This window comes from Dermacentor andersoni, chromosome 1 (genome assembly GCF_023375885.2).
Source record: "Dermacentor andersoni chromosome 1, qqDerAnde1_hic_scaffold, whole genome shotgun sequence".
Classification (NCBI taxonomy): Eukaryota; Metazoa; Arthropoda; class Arachnida; order Ixodida; family Ixodidae; genus Dermacentor; species Dermacentor andersoni.
In genome coordinates this window covers 336,664,486-336,683,846 of record NC_092814.1, presented here as the reverse complement: position 1 = coordinate 336,683,846, position 19,361 = coordinate 336,664,486, and the positions used below count along the sequence as shown (strand labels likewise).

General features: G+C 49.0%; 3 protein-coding genes and 5 non-coding genes across 8 annotated transcripts in view; 7 read left to right on the top strand and 1 right to left on the bottom strand.

Moving 5' to 3' along the window:
• LOC126516467 (lysyl oxidase homolog 3-like) overlaps nt 1–19,361 on the bottom strand; it is a 154,182-nt gene that overhangs the window by 67,969 nt on the left and 66,852 nt on the right. The window lies entirely within an intron of this gene.
• TRNAN-GUU (transfer RNA asparagine (anticodon GUU)) lies at nt 4,108–4,181 on the top strand. Its single transcript has one exon. It is a non-coding gene; the product is annotated as a tRNA-Asn (tRNA).
• Nucleotides 6,975–9,159, top strand: LOC140215506 (uncharacterized). Its single transcript, XM_072286021.1, has 2 exons — nt 6,975–8,885; nt 8,935–9,159. The coding sequence occupies exons 1-2, from the start codon at nt 7,833–7,835 to the stop codon at nt 9,061–9,063; spliced, it is 1,182 nt and encodes a 393-aa protein (XP_072142122.1). The 5' UTR covers nt 6,975–7,832; the 3' UTR covers nt 9,064–9,159.
• TRNAN-AUU (transfer RNA asparagine (anticodon AUU)) lies at nt 7,462–7,535 on the top strand. The gene has a single exon. It is a non-coding gene; the product is annotated as a tRNA-Asn (tRNA).
• TRNAN-GUU (transfer RNA asparagine (anticodon GUU)) lies at nt 7,624–7,697 on the top strand. The gene has a single exon. It is a non-coding gene; the product is annotated as a tRNA-Asn (tRNA).
• LOC126531915 (uncharacterized) lies at nt 11,671–12,678 on the top strand. Its single transcript, XM_072285956.1, has one exon. The coding sequence runs from the start codon at nt 11,671–11,673 to the stop codon at nt 12,676–12,678; it is 1,008 nt and encodes a 335-aa protein (XP_072142057.1).
• On the top strand, nt 12,741–12,815 carry TRNAN-GUU (transfer RNA asparagine (anticodon GUU)). Its single transcript has one exon. It is a non-coding gene; the product is annotated as a tRNA-Asn (tRNA).
• On the top strand, nt 17,728–17,801 carry TRNAN-GUU (transfer RNA asparagine (anticodon GUU)). The gene has a single exon. It is a non-coding gene; the product is annotated as a tRNA-Asn (tRNA).

Sequence of the window (19,361 nt, the reverse complement as noted above, 5' to 3'; positions counted from 1 at the left end):
AGTAGCCGCGGGTTCGGTGGAGAGCGAGCCGTCGACGTTAGACCACGTGATGGACGTGACCGAGGCGGAGGAAGCGGCCACGGGAGCTGGAAACGGCAAAGTGGCGGCAGAAACCGGCGCGACGACCAAGCAGGCCGAAGGAGGAAGAAATAATATCCCTCCCCCAAAGGAACCAGCAGCTACAGTCGAGAGCGTGAGAACGGCCCCGCAAGAAAATGAGAGCCACCAGCCAGCTACGGACGCAACGCAGGCAGAGGCGGATGACAACGCGACCCCTGCTAGCGCCCGCGTCGAATCCGTCTCGGCACCGGTCAAGAGATCCCTGCAGCACGAGGAGAAAGTCGACGGAAAGGCCGGCGGTGACTCCGAGGCACCGCCCGCTAAGACGCTACCCGGAAGGCGCTCCACCCACAAGCCCAAGCCGAAACTGGAGACTGACCGTAGGCTTACCCCGAAGCCCACGAAACACGAACCCGGGCGACGGCCACCGGATGGCCACGGAGGCGTCTAGCGGTCAGCTAGACGTAAAGGTGAGCACCATGCTCCGGGACTTCTCCCCTCCGGTTTTCATCAATAATGGCTACCAACCCGTCGCTTATCCTCGGCACGCTAAACGTTCGAGGTCTGGCCGCCAAAAGGAAACAGAATCAGGTTTACAGACTACTAGTGGACCCCTACCTCGACGTTTTAGCCGCGCAAGAAACCAAGGTAGACGGCGAGGAGGAGACCGGGAGCATGGTGCAAAGGTTCACGTATAACTACTACACAGTAGTGAGCCACGCCTTAGGGACTTCGGCGGGGTGTGTGGTTTGTGAGGAAGCTCCCTGGTCTTGTCATAGAGGGTTACTTCTCGTGCACTTCTGGTCGACTTGTCTTTTGTGACTTTAGCTATTGCAATGTCCCATGGCGCGTGTTTTGCACATAATACAGTGCAAGAGAGGGCAACTTTCTTTTTCAACCTAAAGCATCACTTCTCTGTGCAAAAATTTATAGCCTGTGTTGGGGATTTCAATTGCGTATTAAACGCCGAGGATAGGTCTACGCGACGCGTAGTTTATGACAAAAGCAGCGACATCCTGGTGCAGATAATGCACGAATTCGAATTAGAAGATATCGCTGACTGTTTTAGGGCTGACCGAGACGTGATGTACACTCACTTTCAGGGCACAAGTCACGCACGATTAGACCGTATCTATCTTTCATATGATTTAGTAGCAAAATGCCAATGCTATACAGTTACCGCCATATCGTATTCTGACCACTGCCTAGTAAAATGCAGGGTGGGCAGCAAGAAAGAACGAAACAAATTCGTCTGCGAACTCTGGAAAATGAATGCAGAACTGCTACGGGATGAAACCTTCAACGAAAAGGTAGTGGCTGCTCTCAATTCTTTTGGAACAGACAGTTCTATAAAGTTTGTCAAGGAATGGGACTTGTTGAAGCAAAGCATTAAAATGAAAGCAATTGAAAGAAGTAGCGTACTGCGTTATGAAGAAAAGGTCAGAGAAAAGGATTTAAAAACATTCCTGGAAAAATTGGCGACGCTGGAATGCAAGCAACCGGGCGCTTATCAAGACAATATGCGCGCTGTTAAGAAAAAGCTCGAAGTGTTCGACGAAGAGCGCTATAGAGGCGCACTCATGCGTGCTAGAGCAGAAAGACTAACATGCGGGGAAACACCAAAGAAAAGAGCACTGGGACTAGAAAAAAAAACATTCCAGACGTAAGCAGATTGAGGCCATTGAATATGAAGGGGTGGTATTAACCGATAACATTAACATAGGGCATGCTTTCTTTGAGCATTCAAAAATCTTTTTGCATTCAGGCCTGTCAACATGCACGATTTCAAGAATTTATTTTGCAACGAATGCCACAGCTGTCGTGTGAAGTTAAAGAAACTTTAGAACGACCATTAACAGACCATGAAGTGATGGAGGCCATCGAAGACCTGAATCCTGGCAAGTCGCCAGGTCCAGACGGTCTTTGTGCTGCTTGGTACAAATCGTTTAAAGGCCACCTAGCTCATATCTTAACCGCCGTTTTCAACGAAGCATACGAACTGAAAATACTTCCACCATCCTTTGGCCAGTCCCATACAGTACTAATACCTAAAACAGAAGAGACCCAGAAGCTCAAGCAACTTTCCTCCTATAGACTCATAGCGCTTACTAACTGTGACTACAAAATACTGATGAAGGTGCTGGCACGGCGTATGCAGTCAGTCATTAAGGAAGTAGTCGGCCCACACCAGACGTGTGGCATTCGCGGAAGAACCATCTTCACTAACATTCATAAGATGAAGTGTGTGCTGGAGTGTTGTGATGCCATGTGTGATGCAGTAGCGATCCTCCAGCTTGACTTGGAGAAAGCGTTTGATTGCGTTTCACGCGAAATATTGCTCACCATCCTTGAACACGTTCATTTTGGCCACATAATCACTGAGGGGGTGACCATGGCGTACCGGAGCTGCTATACCAGACTTATAATTAATCAGACGTTGGAGGCCCCCATTAACGTGAAGCGCTCCGTTCGCCAGGGTGGTCCACTCAGTCCACTCCTGTTTTGTGTTTACATAGAAACGCTATGTCAGGCCATCATCGAAAATGAATGCATTAAGGGATATCGTCTTCAATCAGCAGATGTGAAGCTATTGGCATACGCTGACGATGTGGCTGTGTGCTGTAAAGATAAGCAAAGTGTATTGAACACTGTGAGCATCGTCAGACAGCTTGGTAACGCCACTAATAGCTTCGTGAATTCGCAGAAATGTTTGGGGTTTTGGCATGGGAGATGGCCATCCACACCAGACCACTTTTCGAATGTAAACTGGGTCACGACTCCAGTTAAGTACCTTGGCGCACCCCTTGATGCCTACAACGACAGTAGCGAGTACTGGAACGAGCGAACAAAAGAACTAAAAGAAAAAGCCGACCGATGGAACGCCGTTCACTTGTCAATGTTCGCGCCAGCTACAGCGTGCAACATGTTTCTCGTGACAAAGATCTGGTACGTGATGCAGGTCCTACAGTGCCCTCGGATTAATGTGCAGAAACTGCACCGCGTGTTCGCTGTATTCGTGTGGGCATCGAGCTGGGAGCGATGCAGCCGAGATAATCTCTTCCGACGTGTGAAGGATGGTGGTCTGGGGTTGGCCCACCTCTTCTTGCGTCAATTGGTGAATAGATTCTTCTTTCGAGATACAAACGACCCATTTCTGCGCACGGTGATCCAAATGAGGCTGTCAAGATCATTTCCCGAATTCGTTGTAGGTACGGAAATAATGCCAGGACCAGTCCGTGGTTTCTTTCGGGAAATAGTTCAGAGTGTTTCTTTTTTACGTGTTCGTTTTTCAAGTGCATGTTTGTGGAGTGCAAAACGGAAAAAGCTATATCGTGATTTGTGTGACAGTGTCTTGCCTGTACCCATGTACAGAGCCGTGCACAGTGGAGGCCCAGGCCTAGACGTACTGAAAAGAGTGAAGATTATGCCAGTTCAACCAGCCACGAAATCGTTCTTTTTCAAATTACACACCGGCACTTTACCTGTTAAAATCTTCCTGGAACAACGTGGGTTCTACATGCCATGCGGAACACATTGCCTTATTTGTAAAAAACAAGAAACCATAGAACATGTCTTCATCCACTGTTGGGAAGGGGTTTTTTTCTGGGACGTGCTGCAAAGGACTCTAAAAAAGGAGTTACTGATAGATCCCCACGGAATCAGGTTTCTGCCAGTAAATGACGACGAAGGTTTCCCGTACGACGTCATCATGCTTACGGGCCCCCACTGTTTATGGCGCGCAAGAATGGCGGGCTACCATTGTGACCCGGATGCCCGACCACCGCGTGTATACTTCCGGGAATGCATGCAACGGTATGTAGAAGTGCAGAAATTGCAACTGCCTGTTCCTGAGTGGCTGTCCAGGGTTGAACCCCTGACAGCACTCAAGGAATCTTAATAAGACAACGTCATTCCATAGTAGCCGACGGCAACGCATGCGTATAGTACGGTTTATTGTTCGATTTTGGATCCATTCCTGTTTTGTCTTTTTGTATATCTTTTAAGGAATATTTGGTATGTCGAGGAGTGGCAATAAAGAGAAAAAAAGACTCCGTGGCGCAATCGGCTAGCGCGTTCGGCTGTTAACCGAAAGGTTGGAGGTTCAAGCCCTCCCGGGGGCGGTGGTGTCTCTTTTTTTTTTTTTTTTTTCAGATGCGTTGCGTGAAAGTCACGAGCGCATGAGGTAATCTGCAGCCCGAGGCTCGCCTCCGTGGCGCAATTTTTTTAAGTTGTTCCTTACGAAGCTCCCACTGTTGCCATGTTTTCAGTTCTTTATTCGGCTCTATTTTGCCGATTTCTTCAATTACCGCACGGTTGAAAGCATCGTCTTTAATCAGCTTGTTATTTATCTTCCACAGTTCCCAGCTAAAAGCACTGCCACGTTTTTGTGCCCCAATCTCGCACTCTACTAAACAGTGGTCTGAGAAAGACACCGGCCCTACTTGATAACTGTTGCATTTTGGAATCACGTCCAGCGTTACATAAATGCGGTCCAGACGGGCATGACTTGCACGCTGGCAATGTGTGTACTTCACACCACCCGCGCCTTGCATACACTCCGCCACATCCTCAAGGTTCCATTTGTCTATGATTTGCGACAGTACCTCAGTACTTGCGTCCCTGAACCCCCGATCACTAGTCTTATCGCAAGCACTCAGGATGCAGTCGAAGTCGCCCATGATAATCAGCTGTTTATCGAAACTGAGACGCTGCTCAGCGCTTCTAAAGAAATCGACCCTTTCATCCACAACATTTGGTGCGTACAAACATAAAACACGCCATTCTGTATCGCTGAGTGTGAAATCGACAGCAACACACCGACCTGACAAGCACGAGAAATCAGCATTCACGACCAAAGCCGGCAACTTTTTAATAAAAAAGACACAACCAGCAGATGTGCCGATGGCATGGCTTACAATAGCATAGAATCTAGACGTGAAACGTCGCACCATGCTCCCGGTCTCTTCCTCACCGTCAACTTTTGTTTCCTGCACGGCCAATATATCAATGTCGTGCTCCGTTAAAAGCCGATACACCTGACTTTGCTTTTTCTTTCCTGCCAAGCCCCTGACATTAAGTGTAGCTACCTTCAACGGAGATGCAGGAGCCATTTTCGCAAGGAAGTGAAAAGGCCGAGAGCATGGTGCTTACCCTCCGCGTCTAGCGCGTGGCTAGACGCCATCGTTGATGCCGGAGCCACCCTGTGCAGGCTCCGAACCTTGCAGCGGAGGTGCTGTATCGCCGGTTCGCCTCTCAGACGAAACGTTAGGTCGCTGCCGGAGACTGGCCCGCCTGGCTTGAGTTGTTTTTGCAGGCAGCTCCTCGACGCTCGTGGCTGCCACCTTAACCCTTTAGTTGCCGGTGTGGCCATAAGGGCGCTTGGCTGGCGCGGAGACGCTGACTGCGCGGCCGCCGCTCACGTCCGCGTTCAGCGAGCTGTTCGCTGGTTCGACGACCTTGGGTGCCGGAACGCTCTTCCCATTCTCCGACGCCTTCGCCCGAGACGCAGGCAAATTCTTCTCCTCGGGGTGCGTCTCTCCGTTGCTTGACTTGGTTGTGTCCCCTCTGGCAGGCAATTCCTTCTCATCGGGGTACGTCTCTCCGTTGCTTGACGTGCTTGTGTCACCACTGGCAAGCCCCGACGGGCCGGTCATTCCTGCTGGCTTGCCCACTTCCTCGGCTCCTTTCGCTGCCTCTTCCGCCTCGTCGACGTCCATCAGCAGCTCCGTCGACTTGTCTTGCGATGCCGGCTCCGTAGCCACCGCATATGTGCGGACGCAATCGCTGTTGACCTGACCATAGCGTCTGCATTTTGAGCACCGTGGCACCTTGCATTCACGTCGAACGTGGCCCGTACCACGGCAGCGTAGGCACTACATAGGCCGCCCAGGCGCCACCACAAGGGCCAACTCTCCTGCAACGCGTAGCTCGTGAGGTAGATCATCGACCTTCAAACCGGGTTTCAGCTTCAGGAGCACGGTCCTCGTTGTGGACCCTTTCTCCTTGACGCCTGAGACACGCCAACGCTCCCGGGTCACTTCGGATACGTTGCCGTAAGCAGCGAGAGCCATCCGAATGTCGTCGTCCGCCACGCCGGGCAACATCCAGTGCAGCCGTAGTTTCACCTGCTGGTCATCTGGATCGAAGATAATGCAGCGGCGTCCTTTTACTTCCAGTTCCTTGAGAGCGGCAAGCTTCTTAGTTGCGTCGATGCTGTTGAGAGTCACCGCCCAAACATGGTTGATTTGGTACGCCTCCAACGCCACCACGTCGGGAAGCGCACCAGCGTTGGCTAGGGCGTCGCGGAAATCCTCAACCCTGTAGGGCCTAACTCGTACGTCGCAGTGCAAAAAAACGGTGTTAACCACAACACGTCCGGTGGGCAATGTAGGCAAAATGATCTCGTAGTCCTGACCGTCATTGTCTTCAATCCTGTTTCCGCGGCTTGCAGAGGCCTGGGACACCTTTTTTTGCGGCAGATTGTCAACAGGTTTCTTTTCCTCCGCGACGTCAGCGATCCTTTTTTGCGCACCGCATGCCAAGTAAGGCTCGGGCGCGCGTTGCCAGACTTTGTTGTTTCAACCGAAACACTCACGGGAGGCATCTTCGGATATTTTAGAGAAGTTGTCGCAAGTGTACGATTCCTTGCAACGAGGTTTTCAAATGAATATTTATCTACTGTCAAAAAGAAAGAATTGTACAAGGATTTGTGTGACGTTGTTCTGCCGGAGCCAATGTACAGAGCCTTGTACAGTGGAGGCCCTGGTAGGGACGTGTTAAAGAGAGTAAAAAAAATGCAAATTGCGCCAGGGGTTAAAACCTTTTTTTTTTTAAGTTACACACTGGAACGTTGCCAGTAAAAATGTTTCTACAGGAAAAGGGGTTATTTCTTCCATGGGGATCTCACTGCCTTATCTGCAAACAACCAGAAACGATAGATCACATTTTTCTTCATTGTTGGGGAGGGGTATTCTTTTGGGACGTACTACAAAGAACGTTAAAGAAACAATTCCCCCTCGACCCTCATGGAATACGGTATCTACCCATTACTAACGAGGATGGCTTTCCGTTTGATTTAATAATGTTAATTGGCCTCCACAGTATTTGGCGCTCTCGAATGGCAGGCTACTACTGCGATCCCGACGCACAACCTACGCGAATTTATTTCCGTGAAACTGTGCATCGGTTTGTTGAGATTTTGAAGGCCGGTGGCGATACCCCCGAGTGGCTGTCAAGGGTGGAGCCATTGATGGCTCTAAATGAATTTTAATGTGGCGTTGCCAGCCCCCTACCAGGCTGTTTATGTCAATACTACGTGTTTATTGTATCTTTTATGTGTTGTTTTGTGTATTACTATTGCTGTTTTTTCTTTGTCAAAGTCCGGCAATAAAGAAAAAGAAAGCCTACGTGGCGCAATCGGCTAGCGCATTCGGCTATTAACCGAAAGGTTGGAGGTTCAAGCCCTCCCAGGGGCGGTGGTGTCTTTTTTTTTTTTTTTTTTTTTTTTTCAGGTGCGTTGCGTGAAAGTCACGAGCACATGAGGTGAACTGCAGCCCGAGGCTCGCCTCCGTGGCGCAATCGGCTAGCGCGTTCGGCTGTTAACCGAAAGGTTGGAGGTTCAAGCCCTCCCGGTGGCGGTGGTGTCTTTTTTTTTTTTTTATTCAGGTGCGTTGCGTGAAAGTCACGAGCACATGAGGTAAACTGCAGCCCGAGGCTCGCCTCCGTGGCGCAGGGACGCGTCTTGGCTGCCGAGGTGGAAGGACGTGCGTTTCATGTGCTCCCAAGGAGCGGTGGTTGCGGCTAACAGCGGCCGCGGTGACAGGATCGACGGAATGGATACCGAGGGATACGAAGTGGTTTTGCCTACTCTGCCATCAGGTCGTAGTGTTTTGAATACTTTATTTCTGCACGCGGATGTCCGGTCGAGGCCTTACCGAGTCGAACATTTCCGGGACACGTTGGCGCGTCTTGGTTTGCTCCCTGAAGTGGTAGCGTTGGGGGCATACCAGATAAGCCACGTATGGGCTGTGACTTTCAAGAGCATGGAAGGGATGAAGAAAGCTTTGGAATGCGGCGAAATGAAGGTGAAGGGCCGACGTTGTTTGGTTATTGATCCGGCAAACCAGGACGTGCGTTTGAAGCTTCATTGGCTTCTTTTCATTGTGGCCGACGATGATGTGCGTGTAGCGCTTGCTCCGTTCGGAAAGGTGACCGAGGTCTCGAAGGAAAAGTGGAGAGTTCAAGGGATCCAAGACAAGGGGTCGACGACACGCCTGGTGCGCCTCAAGCTCCATAACGGCATTAAGGTCGATGACCTTCCACACCAGCTTCGCGTAGCCGGTGACATGGCCCTTCTAGTCGCGCCTGGAAGAGCGCCACTGTGCCTGCGGTGTCACAGTAAGGGCCATATCATACGAGAATGCCGAGTTCCTCGCTGCACGCACTGCCGACATTTTGGACACGAAGAATCTCAGTGCGTGAAGACGTACGCAAGTGTTGCGGGGCCGGTTGGAGGAGAAGACACTGCGGAACTCGTCATGGACGAGGCCGACGCTGAAGAAGCCGCAAGCGAAGCAACGCCGAAGCTCGAGGTACTTGATGCGGCAACGTTAACCCCGCCCGACATGCCCCAAGACGCAAGTGTTAACAAGGAAAGCCGAAAGCTGACCGACGCAGCTGGCGACGCCACCGGCGTCGTGAATGTGCAGGAGGCCTCAACGCCGTCGAAGTCGCCTGAGGAGCCAGCCGTCATGGAAGTAAGCGAGGGAACAAGTGGAGCCTCAGTCTCCAAGCGCGGCCACGACGCTACGCTGGACGAGCATGAGGCCCTGGCTGCAATGATCTCGGAAGGACCACCGCGCTACGCTGGACGAGCATGAGGCCCTGGCTGCAATGATCTCGGAAGGACCACCGCCAAAGGCGGCGATCATTCGGCGGTCAACGCTGAGACCGCGTCCGAACGTACCTCCGGACCGGAGGGCGGCGGAGACGCCGCCGACGTAGCCGCGAGAGCGTGTGCTTCGCGGCGTCTCTTCTAGTCCACCTAGTGATCAAGCCAAACTCAAGGGACGATGGAACGCCATGACAGGGACATCAACTGTGCCTTCCTAAGGCTGCCATGGCAGCTACGGAAGGTTTGTGCAAGAAGCGAAGGCAGCTTTGGCCCCAGACGCATGAGGTGGGTACCATGCGGTTCGTTTGTTCTTCATAAAACATAAGAATGGCTCAAAACACTGCACTTCGTTTTGCTACTATAAATGTCCGCGGTCTTTGTGCCAGAAAGCGGCAATACCAGCTTAGCAGGCTTTTCTTAGAAACAGATGTTGATATAGCAGCGGTGCAGGAGACAAAGATAGAAAGTGAGGAACAGACGGATCGCATGGTGCTGCAGTTTCGCAATAGATACAATGTTTGTGTATCACATGCTGTCGGGACTTCCGCGGGGTGCGCTATCTTTATTAGAAACAACCTGGGAATTAGAGAAGAAGGGGTCTTTTCTTGTAAAAGTGGAAGACTGGTTTTTGTGGATTTTTTTTTTTGGGCGCACGTTGGCGCGTGATATGTGTCTACGCCCCCAACATTGAAAATGAGCCTGTGCCTTTCTTTGAGAGAGTAAATCAGCATTTACCGTGTGACAGGAAAGTCGTATTGCTAGGAGATTTTAATTGTGTATGTTTCGCGGCCGATCGAGTGAAAAACCTTCCAGTGCGTGACAAAAGTGCTTTACTTTTAAACACACTAGTGCAAGAATCTAATCTGGACGACGTCGGCCATTTCCTGTGTACTACCGGCACGCCTGCATTCACGCATTTTCAAGGGCAAAGTCACGCAAGTCTAGATAGAGGGTATGTCGCACTGGAGCTTGTCCCGATGTGCGGCAGCTATAGTGTGAAACATGTCTCGTTCAGCGATCACAGCCTTGTAACCTTTAGTGTAGGTACCAAAGAAAGAAAATCGAAATTTAACTGGAAGTTGTGGAAGTTTAACGATGGGCTGTTAATGAACGAATACTTTTGTGAAAGCGTGAAAGAAAAGTTAGATAATTTGATCGAGGCCGAAGATGGCAACGTGCTAGAATTATGGGAGAACTTTAAACAAGGAGTCAAGATCAGTGCTATAGAAGAAGCCACTAAAGAGAAATTTAATAAAAGGAAAAAACAAACTGAAATGCAACGTGAGCTTGATTTTTTGTACACCGTGGAAAGCGAGAGACCTCGGAGCCGAACAAAAGAAACAAAAGAACTGAAAAGCCAGCTCGAGCTTATCGAAGAAGAGAAGTTCAAAGGAGCGGTTATAAGGGCACGAGCTGAAAGGGTTTGGCTAGGTGAGACACCGACCAAACGAGCCTTATCTGACGAAAAGGCATACGCGAGGCGAAATGAAATCAGGATGATTCAATACGAGAACGAGATCACGAGCCAACCTCAAAAAATTGAAGAGGCGTTTCTTGATCACTATAGCAAATTATTCGGGATTGTTAAAGACGTCACAGAAGAATTCAAGACGGACTTTTTGTCAAACATGCCGCAATTAGAGGAAGACATTCAAAAGCGTCTGGAGTGGCCTCTGAGCATCACCGAAGTGGAAGGAGCCATAGATGATTTAGTTGTAGGCAAGTCCCCGGGACCTGATGGACTCGGAGCGGCCTTTTACAAAGCCTTCAAAAGTGATGTCAGTGAGATCCTGTTACGGTTGTTTAAGGAGGCCTATGTGCAAAGACAGGTTCCTCCATCTTTTCGGACATCGCACGTAGTTCTGAAACCTAAATCAGAGCACCCAGAAAAATTGTTAGCTGTCGACGGTTACCGGCCGATATCACTAATGAATGTAGACTATAAGATATTTACAAGAGTGCTCGGAAAGCGATTACAGGGAGTGGTGACCAGCATAGTAGGGTCGCATCAAACATGCGGCATTAAAGGAAGGTCCATCTACACAAACATTCATATTGCCAGAAGCATTTTAGAATACTGTAACGACCTAGGTGAACACTGTGCCATGTTACAGTTAGATATGCAGAAGGCTTTCGACCGCGTGGCCCATAAAATTCTTTTCAGTATTCTAGAACACATAAAGGTAGGGGAGTTGATCTTCGATGGGGTAAAGATGTGCTATCAAGACTGTACCTCCAGCCTCATTATAAACAAGGAGGTTACCAAAAGCTTTAGCGTCCGGTCATCTGTGCGCCAGGGGTGTGGTTTGTCGCCTCTTTTATTCGCAATTTACCTAGAGCCGCTTTGTAGAAAAATCAAGAATGACAATAGAATATCGGGTTTCAGAGTGCAGTCCGCGGAAGTGAAAGTCCTGGCATACGCTGATGACATCGCGTTGTTTTGTCGGGATAAAGAAAGCATCGAAATCGCGGTCGCAGAGCCTCTATCATACTGCAGAATGACAGGCAGTGCTATCAACTTTGATAAATCCCTAGGGGTATGGATCGGCAACTGGGAAGACCATCCGAGTAGGTTTGCAAATATCCGCTGGACAGTCACGCCGGCAAAGTACCTAGAGGTGCCGCTTGAGCACTACCGTGACGCCGTTGATTACTGGAATGCCGAAACTGAAAGGGTTCGTGAATGTACACTCAAATGGGGAGGCCGCAATTTCTCTATGTTTGCGCGTGCGACAGTGTGCAACCTGTTTGCCGTTGCCAAAATTCTTTACGTGCTCCAAGCGTTGTGCATGTCAAGGGCTAACATACAACGTTTACACAGAGTACTCGCGGTGTTTGTATGCGGTTCAAGCTGGCAGCGCACCAGTCGCACTAATCTCTTTCGTTCGGTTAAAAATGGAGGATTAGGTCTGGCACATTTGTTCATTAGGCAGATTGTGTCGAGGTTTGTTTACTTACGGGACCAAAATGACCCATTTTTATTAACTATGTTTCAAACAAGGCTGAGCGAGGCTATACCTGAGTTTATTGTATCGTCAAATCGGTGCAGTCAAGGCAGAGCGCGTGGTTTCTTAAAAGAGGTAGTCTTGGCTTTTCAGCTCTTAAAGGTTCGGTTTTCCATGGAATACTTAAGTAGGGTACCACGAAAGCGCTTATATAAGGACCTGGTAGACACAATGTTACCGGTGCCATTGTATCGCTCGATGTTCTGCATTGGACCTGAAAAGGACGTACTAAAAAGACTAAAACGAATCCCAGTACGCCCGTCGGTAAAGTCCTTCTTTTTCCAGCTCCACACCAATACTTTACCTGTGAAACCGTGGCTAGATGAAAAAGGACTTTCCGTGCCTTGGAGCGTCAACTGTTTACTATGCCGGAAACCCGAAACAGTAGAACACATCTTTCTTGACTGCTGGGATGCTGTGTTCCATTGGGACATCTTACAGATAACGCTAAAGAAGGACTTGCCGATTACACCATATGGGATTCGTTTCCTGCCTACTCTAAATGAAGACAAAGTACCCTATGACATGTTCATGCTGGTGTCCTTGCATAGGTTATGGAAAACTACAATGGCCGTGAGACATGCCGAAATAAACGCCCGGCCTGTTAGAGAATACTTCATTGAAAGCATTTGTCATATTAAGGAATTGTACAATTTTCAAAAAGAAAAACCAACATGGCTCAGTGTGATGACTGAGCTAGCGAACTTCAAGCGTTTTTAGTCCTGTGACTGCCAACCAACGGCAGAGATTTTGTCGTGACTGTCGGTAATAAAGAAAAAAAAGCCTCCGTGGCGCAATCGGCTAGCGCGTTCGGCTGTTAGCCGAAAGGTTTCGAGGTTCAAGCCCTCCCGGGGGCGATGGTGTCTTTTTTTTTTTTTTTTCAGATGCATTGCGTGGAAGTCACGAACACATGAGGTAAACTGCAGCACAAGAAGATGGCGTTCCGAACGGTCGCTTTTTTCATGTTCTCCGCTCCAAAGGTTTTATCGGCCCCTGGCCGAGATGCTGCTCAGGCTTCAGCCAGCAGCAATGGCTACCGTGTTGTGATACCTCGTCTTCCTACCGGTAAACTGGTTGTGGACTCCATTTTCCTGCATGCTGACTTAAGTGGTCGACCGTACAGAGCCCAAGACTTCAGAGACGCCCTTCGGAACGTTATTGACCTGAAGGAAATAAGTTCCATCAGCCAATTTCAGATGTCGCCCGTGTGGATGGTGACGTGCAAATCATCAATTACAACATCAACGCTAGTCACGTGCGGAGATTTATCCGTAAAAGGTAGACGCTGCCTCGTTATTGACCCCGAGCCCACGGAATGGAAAATGAAGCTTTTATGGCTTCCTGAGCGTTTGGAAGACGATTACATTCGAGATGCGCTCCAGGCTTACGGGAAAGTGAAGCCCATATCAGCAGAAAGCTGGAGAGTATCGGAAATGGAGCAAGTGCGTACCCTAAATCTTGACGTGGTGTTGACTCTTGCCGATGGAGTCGGCGTGGGCGACGTTCCCCATCTGCTACACGTTTGTGGAGTGCAGAGCCTTGTATTGATTCCAGGCCGGCCCCCGCTTTGTCTCCGCTGTAACAAGGTTGGGCACATTCGTCGAAACTGCAGAACCCCACGTTCTGAAGCCTGCCGACGCTTTGGCCACACAGATGAAGAATGTGTTGTGACATACGCCGACAAGTTACGACACAGGACAAGGCCTCCGGAAGAAAGCTTGCAGGAACACATAATGGATGTTACTGAGGTTCTCGACGCGACGGGAGACGTTCCCTCTTCCGCAGATACCAGCTGTGCCAGTAAGGCCTCTCCACATGTTAAAGACAATGACATCGCAGAACTGCCCGTGGAAAAGGAAAGTAGCCAAGAGAAAGAAGCGCACGCTACTACGCAGCCAGGATCCGCCCAGCCAGCGAATGAGACAGCCACTGATGACTCATCTGCTACACCGAAGCATCTCAACACGTGCGCTATGCTGTCAGAAGACAGACGAAGTAGCACGGATACATCAATTCCGAAGCGCCGGGCGACTAACAGATCAGAATCAAGCACGGACAGCGAGACGGCATGTACCACAAGAAAAGCACGTCGCCGCAAAACATCGATACATTCAGGAAAGTGCCGGCGATCACGGTCCAGGAAGCCTGGTGAGGGTTCGGAGGGAGCCTCACCGTTACCCTCTATAGGACCGACCGCATAGAGAATTAAGTCTAAATAGTGGGTAGTCACCATGGCCCTGTCCCAGCAACATCTCTTCGCAAGTTTGAACGTGTGAGGCCTTAGGTCTTTGCAGAAACAGACGCAGCTTCACCGGCTTTTGTCTAGGAAGCGCCTCGACTTCGTCGCCGTGCAGGAGACGAAGATTGAGAGTGATGACGAGACAGAAAGGGCTTTGAGACCTTTTCTGTCTGAATATAATGTTTGCGTTTCACACGCTCTTGGTTTATCCGCGGGCTGTTTCCAGTTTCTGAAAAAGAGCCTACTTTGTTCAGCACTTAGTTACCATGTAGACACTGAAGGTCGATATATATGTTGTGATTTTGGGTTGCAGTGTGTGCCATGGCGATTAGTCAACGTCTATGCATTCAATGACGCTGCAAAACGAATTGTATTATTTGATACTGTGCGTAGTCTAATGGACTGTGATCGTTGCATTGTGTTAATGGGAGATTTCAATTGTGTATGTGATCCGTGCGATCGAAGCGGCATTAACATTCAGCGGGACAGGAGTGGTGAAGTTTTATCTAACCTAATAGAAAATGCAGGGCTCATTGATATAGGAGTGTCGGGACAGGGAGCTCGCTATTTTACACGAATTCAAGGTCGCTCTTATGCCCGCTTTGATCGGATTTATGTTTCTTCATCACTCCTCTCCCGGGAACTGTCCTGCACTACTATCCCTGTTTCGTTCTCTGATCATTGCATGGTTATCGCAAAGATTGGTGAGAAATCTGTAACCAATTTCCGACCATAATGGGCACTCTGGAAGCTTAACTCTGAGCTCCTAAATGATCAGGAATTTATTAATCGCGTACGCATAACCCTAAAAAATTCTCTTTCTACTGACTTGCCGTTATTTGCAGCTTGGGAACTCTTTAAACAAGAGGTTCGTACAGTGGCTATAGAAATTGGATTGCTGAAAGCATTCTATAGAAAGAATGAAGAAACAATACTTCTTAAGAGCCTACACAGCCTTTATCAGATGGAATGCGAAATGCCAGGCACCTACATTGTTGACATAGAAAATCTTAAATGTGAGTTGCAAAAGTATGATGCACTGCGTTACAGAGGTGCGCGAGTTCGATCTCGAAATAGGCGTGCTCTGCAGTCTGAGCAACCAACACGTCAAGCTTTACTTGACGAGCGACGTCACGCTGTTTCCAAAGTAATTCCGGAAATATACTCCGAAGGTAGTCTTCTAACAAATACGAATGACATAATTTCCAAGTTCGAAACTTACTACAGTGTGGTGTTTAGTGCTCGGCCCAATGATCACGATGCAAAAGTTTTAGAGAGTTTTGTGTCTCTTGTAAAACCTTTACTGGATAATGACTGTGCATTCATTAGTGATACCCTTACGATACAAGAAATTGAGCTAGCTATTGATCAGCTGCCTCTGTCGAAAACACCCGGCCCTGACGGAGTTTCCTGTGAATTTTACAAAGCTTTCAAATCAATTATCAGTCCCATATTATTGGACATTTTTATTACAAGCTTAGAGGTAGACGCCCTTCCGCAATCTTTTTGCAAAACCCACACAGTTTTAATTCCAAAAAGTTCAGATACGGAGAAACTGCGTTCTGTTGAAAGCTACCGACCAATCACATTGTCAAACGTGGATTATAACATTTTTGCAAATGTTTTAACGAATAGATTGCAATTTGCGATGTCAATTCTCTTTGGTTCGCATCAGACGTGTGGAATTAGGGGCAGATCCATTCAAACCAACATACATCTCGCCCGTACACTCTTTCAATACTGTTACGGTTCCACTGAACAGCTTGCAATGCTCCAGGTAGACCTTGCTAAAGCTTTTGATCGTGTCAGTCATTCCTATTTATTTACACTTCCGGAGCATGCCAATGTTGGTTCCGTTTTGCTTAAAGGTGTTAAGCTTTGCTATACGTGCTGTACTACTCGTTTAGTTATTAATGGCCAACTCTCTAAACCCGTTTCCATTTGCTCTTCGGTAAAACAAGAATGCCCGATGTCCCCACTACTATTCGCCCTTTACCTGGAACCGCTATGCTTAAGCGTAATTCAGTCGAGTTACATCCATGGCTTAATATACTGGGTAATGAAGTAAAAGTCTTATTAGCTTATGCAGATGATCTAGCGTTCTTCTGCACGGATAAGCCCAGTGTTGAAAAGGTAGTATCGACAATAGAAGAATTTGGCAGCGTATCAGGAGCACGAATGAACTCCTCAAAAAGTTTACGCTTATGGTTTGGCTCATGGTGCTATACAACAGAACAGTTTGCAGGCGTTAATTGGACCGGTGTCCCGCCAAAGTATCTCGGCGTGCAGCTAGACGCATATAAATTAAGCGCACACTATTGGAAAGAACAGGTTTAGGCCCTGCAAAGTTACGCCCAGACATTCATTCCACACCGTCTTTCTATTTTTGGGAAAGCCGAGGCCTGCAATAAGTTCTTGGCAGCAAAAATTTACTATGTATTGCAAGTGATACATTGTGCCAGGCTCTACATCCAACGCTTTCACCGAATCTTTGCAACCTTCGTATGGTCTTCAACTTTTGAGCCCATGAGGCGAGACAATATTTTCAGGCCCGTTAGTGAAGGTGGGCTGGGTTTACTACATCTTTATGTGCGGCAAATCGTGTCTCGTTTCTTCTTTTTTCGCGATACATCGCATCCTATAATTTGGTCATTCATGCAAGTCACACTTGTGAATGCGTTACCTGATTTAATCGTTTCTTCAAATTTTTCTTCGCGTTTATGCTGGTGGGGTTCATGCAAGAAGTTTACTTAGCGGCTCGTTTCCTGACAGTTCGGTTTTCCACTGAATACTTGTACTCTGTGTCGCGTAAAACGTTATACAAAGATCTATCGTCCATGCTTTTTCCGCCTCCATTTTACCGATCACTATACATTCAATGGCCAGGTCACGATGTTCTAAAGCGAGCTCGTAAAATGTATATATCCCCTTGCTGCAAAACATTCTTTTATAAACTTCATAGTGAAACCATACCGGTTAAAACATGGCTACAGAAAAAGGGTATCTTTGTCTCTTCTGTTAACTGTCGCCTTTGTGACGTGCCAGAGACGATTGAACATTGTTTTATTAGCTGCACCGACGCCATACTATTTTGGGATGTCCTCCAACGGACTTTAAAAAAAGACTTTGACATCAACGCTCATACTGTGCGATACCTGCTGCCGACCGCTGATACTAGTGCACCTTTCGATATGTTTTTTCTCATCGGAATGCACAGTTTGTGGAAAACGTGAATGATGGACCGAAACGCCGAAATGGTTGTACCTACAAGAGTGAATTTTATCCAAATGACACTACACCTAAAGCAGGTTTATGATGGACTTGATACCCAGCCGGACTGGTACCCCATTTTGGTGAGGTGCCTATCCTCACCACCCTTCTAAAGTGAAACCACATTTCTACCCACAGTATGAACTATGCCTTTTCTCTGAGTGACTATGATTGTGCTTTCCATTCTCTGACTATGCACAACTGGTAAATAGCGGGTTGTTGCTACTGTAGTAAATACCATGAAACAAAGAAAAAAAAAAGCCTCCGTGGCGCATTCGGCTAGCGCGTTCGGCTGTTAACCGAAAGGTTGGAAGTTCACGCCCTCCCGGGGGCGGTGGTGTCCCTTTTTTTTTTTCAGATGCGTTGCGTAAAAGTCACGAGCACATGAGGTAAACTGCAGCCCCAGGCTCGCCTCCGTGGCGCAATAGGGGATTCTACTTCTGGCTTCCGTCCGGTACGGTCGTGGAATGTCGAGCTCCGCAGGAGCGGCTGTTGCGGCCCGTTCGAGCCGCGGAATGAGGTTTTCGGAAACGACCCAACAGGAATATCAACTTGTTGTGCCACATCTGCCATCAGGAACTACTGTACTTACTACTGTGTTCTTACACGGTGACTTGAAGGCAAGGCCTTATCGCGTCGAGCATTTTCGCGATGCACTAGTCCGCCATCAGCTCATGTCGGAAGTTGTTGCCCTCGGGGCCTACCAAATGAACCACGTCTGGGCCATCACCTTCAAAGACGTTCAAGGCAAGAAGAAGCTTTTGTCTATACCAACGCTTTTAGCGTGAAAGACCACCGTTGTGCTGTGATAGACCCCTGCAACCAAGATGTGAGAATGAAGTTGTACTGGCTTCTCCACACCACGCCCGATGAAGACGTCAAAGCAGCCCTGGCACCATTCGGAACCGTGACCGAAATCTCCAGAGAGAAATGGCGTGTTACCGGTTGCAACGACAACGGGTCACATACACGCCTAGTGTCGCTGCATTTGAAGGCAAGGACGTCAGTCGAAGACCTGCCACACCAGGTGCGAGTAGGGGAGGATCATGCTCTAGTCATCGTGCCAGGAAGGCCTCCGCTTTGCCTGCGGTGTCATTGTACTGGCCATATACGTCGCGAATGTCGCGGGCCGCGCTGTGGGCTGTGTCACCGCTACGGCCACGAAGAGACCCAGTGCGTGCGTAGCTACGCGAGCGTCACTGGGCCGGGTCGTAGCGACATATTAGACGAACACCTGATGGATCAGGTCGACGCCGAAGAGACAGCAGCAGCAAGCGAAACACATCCCAGCGAGGACAAGACGCCTGAGGCCACGCCCCCCGATGTAGACGAAGCACAGAAACTTCAGAGTGCCACTGAGGAACTGCCGCAAAACCTTACCCCTGCAAACGATACCGTAAGCGTAACTACTGTCAAAGAGCCTGGGCCCAGCGAAACACGGGAAGGCGAGAAGGAAGAAACGTGCACCGACGTCACTATGGGAATGCCGGCCACGGCCGTTACTAAGCGCCCGCGAGAAAAAGCGAGCAGCGACGACCAGCGCTCTGACTCAAAGCGTGCAGAAGAACCTCCCTCCAAAACAGCGTCCACCCGTAGGTCTAGCTTCAAGCCAAAACCTACCGTGCCACCAGACAGGAAACCAGCGCCGTCCATGCCCCCGCGTTAGCGGGAGCATGGTTCGGCTAATCACTTCGTTGCGGGACCGGTGAAAGACTTACATCTACAATGGACAATCACGGATGGCAACTCAACCAAGCGACGGGCTGCATCGGGTGCAGCAAAGACAGCAGTGGTCACTGGTCTAGCGTTGTAAGTTTCCACTCATCTGAACAGTATCTTGTGTCGGTTTGTGTAAACTTCACTTACAATGGCCGTTAATCCTGGAATAGCCCTT

Bases quoted from the DNA above. Each gene is read 5' to 3' on its own strand.
- LOC126531915 (XM_072285956.1), top strand. From the start codon at position 11,671: ATGTTTGCGCGTGCGACAGTGTGCAACCTGTTTGCCGTTGCCAAAATT.
- LOC140215506 (XM_072286021.1), top strand. From the start codon at position 7,833: ATGTGCTCCCAAGGAGCGGTGGTTGCGGCTAACAGCGGCCGCGGTGAC. The intron at 8,886-8,934 runs GCCCTGGCTGCA...ACGCTGGACGAG, and splicing joins CTACGCTGGACGAGCATGAG to CATGAGGCCCTGGCTGCAAT.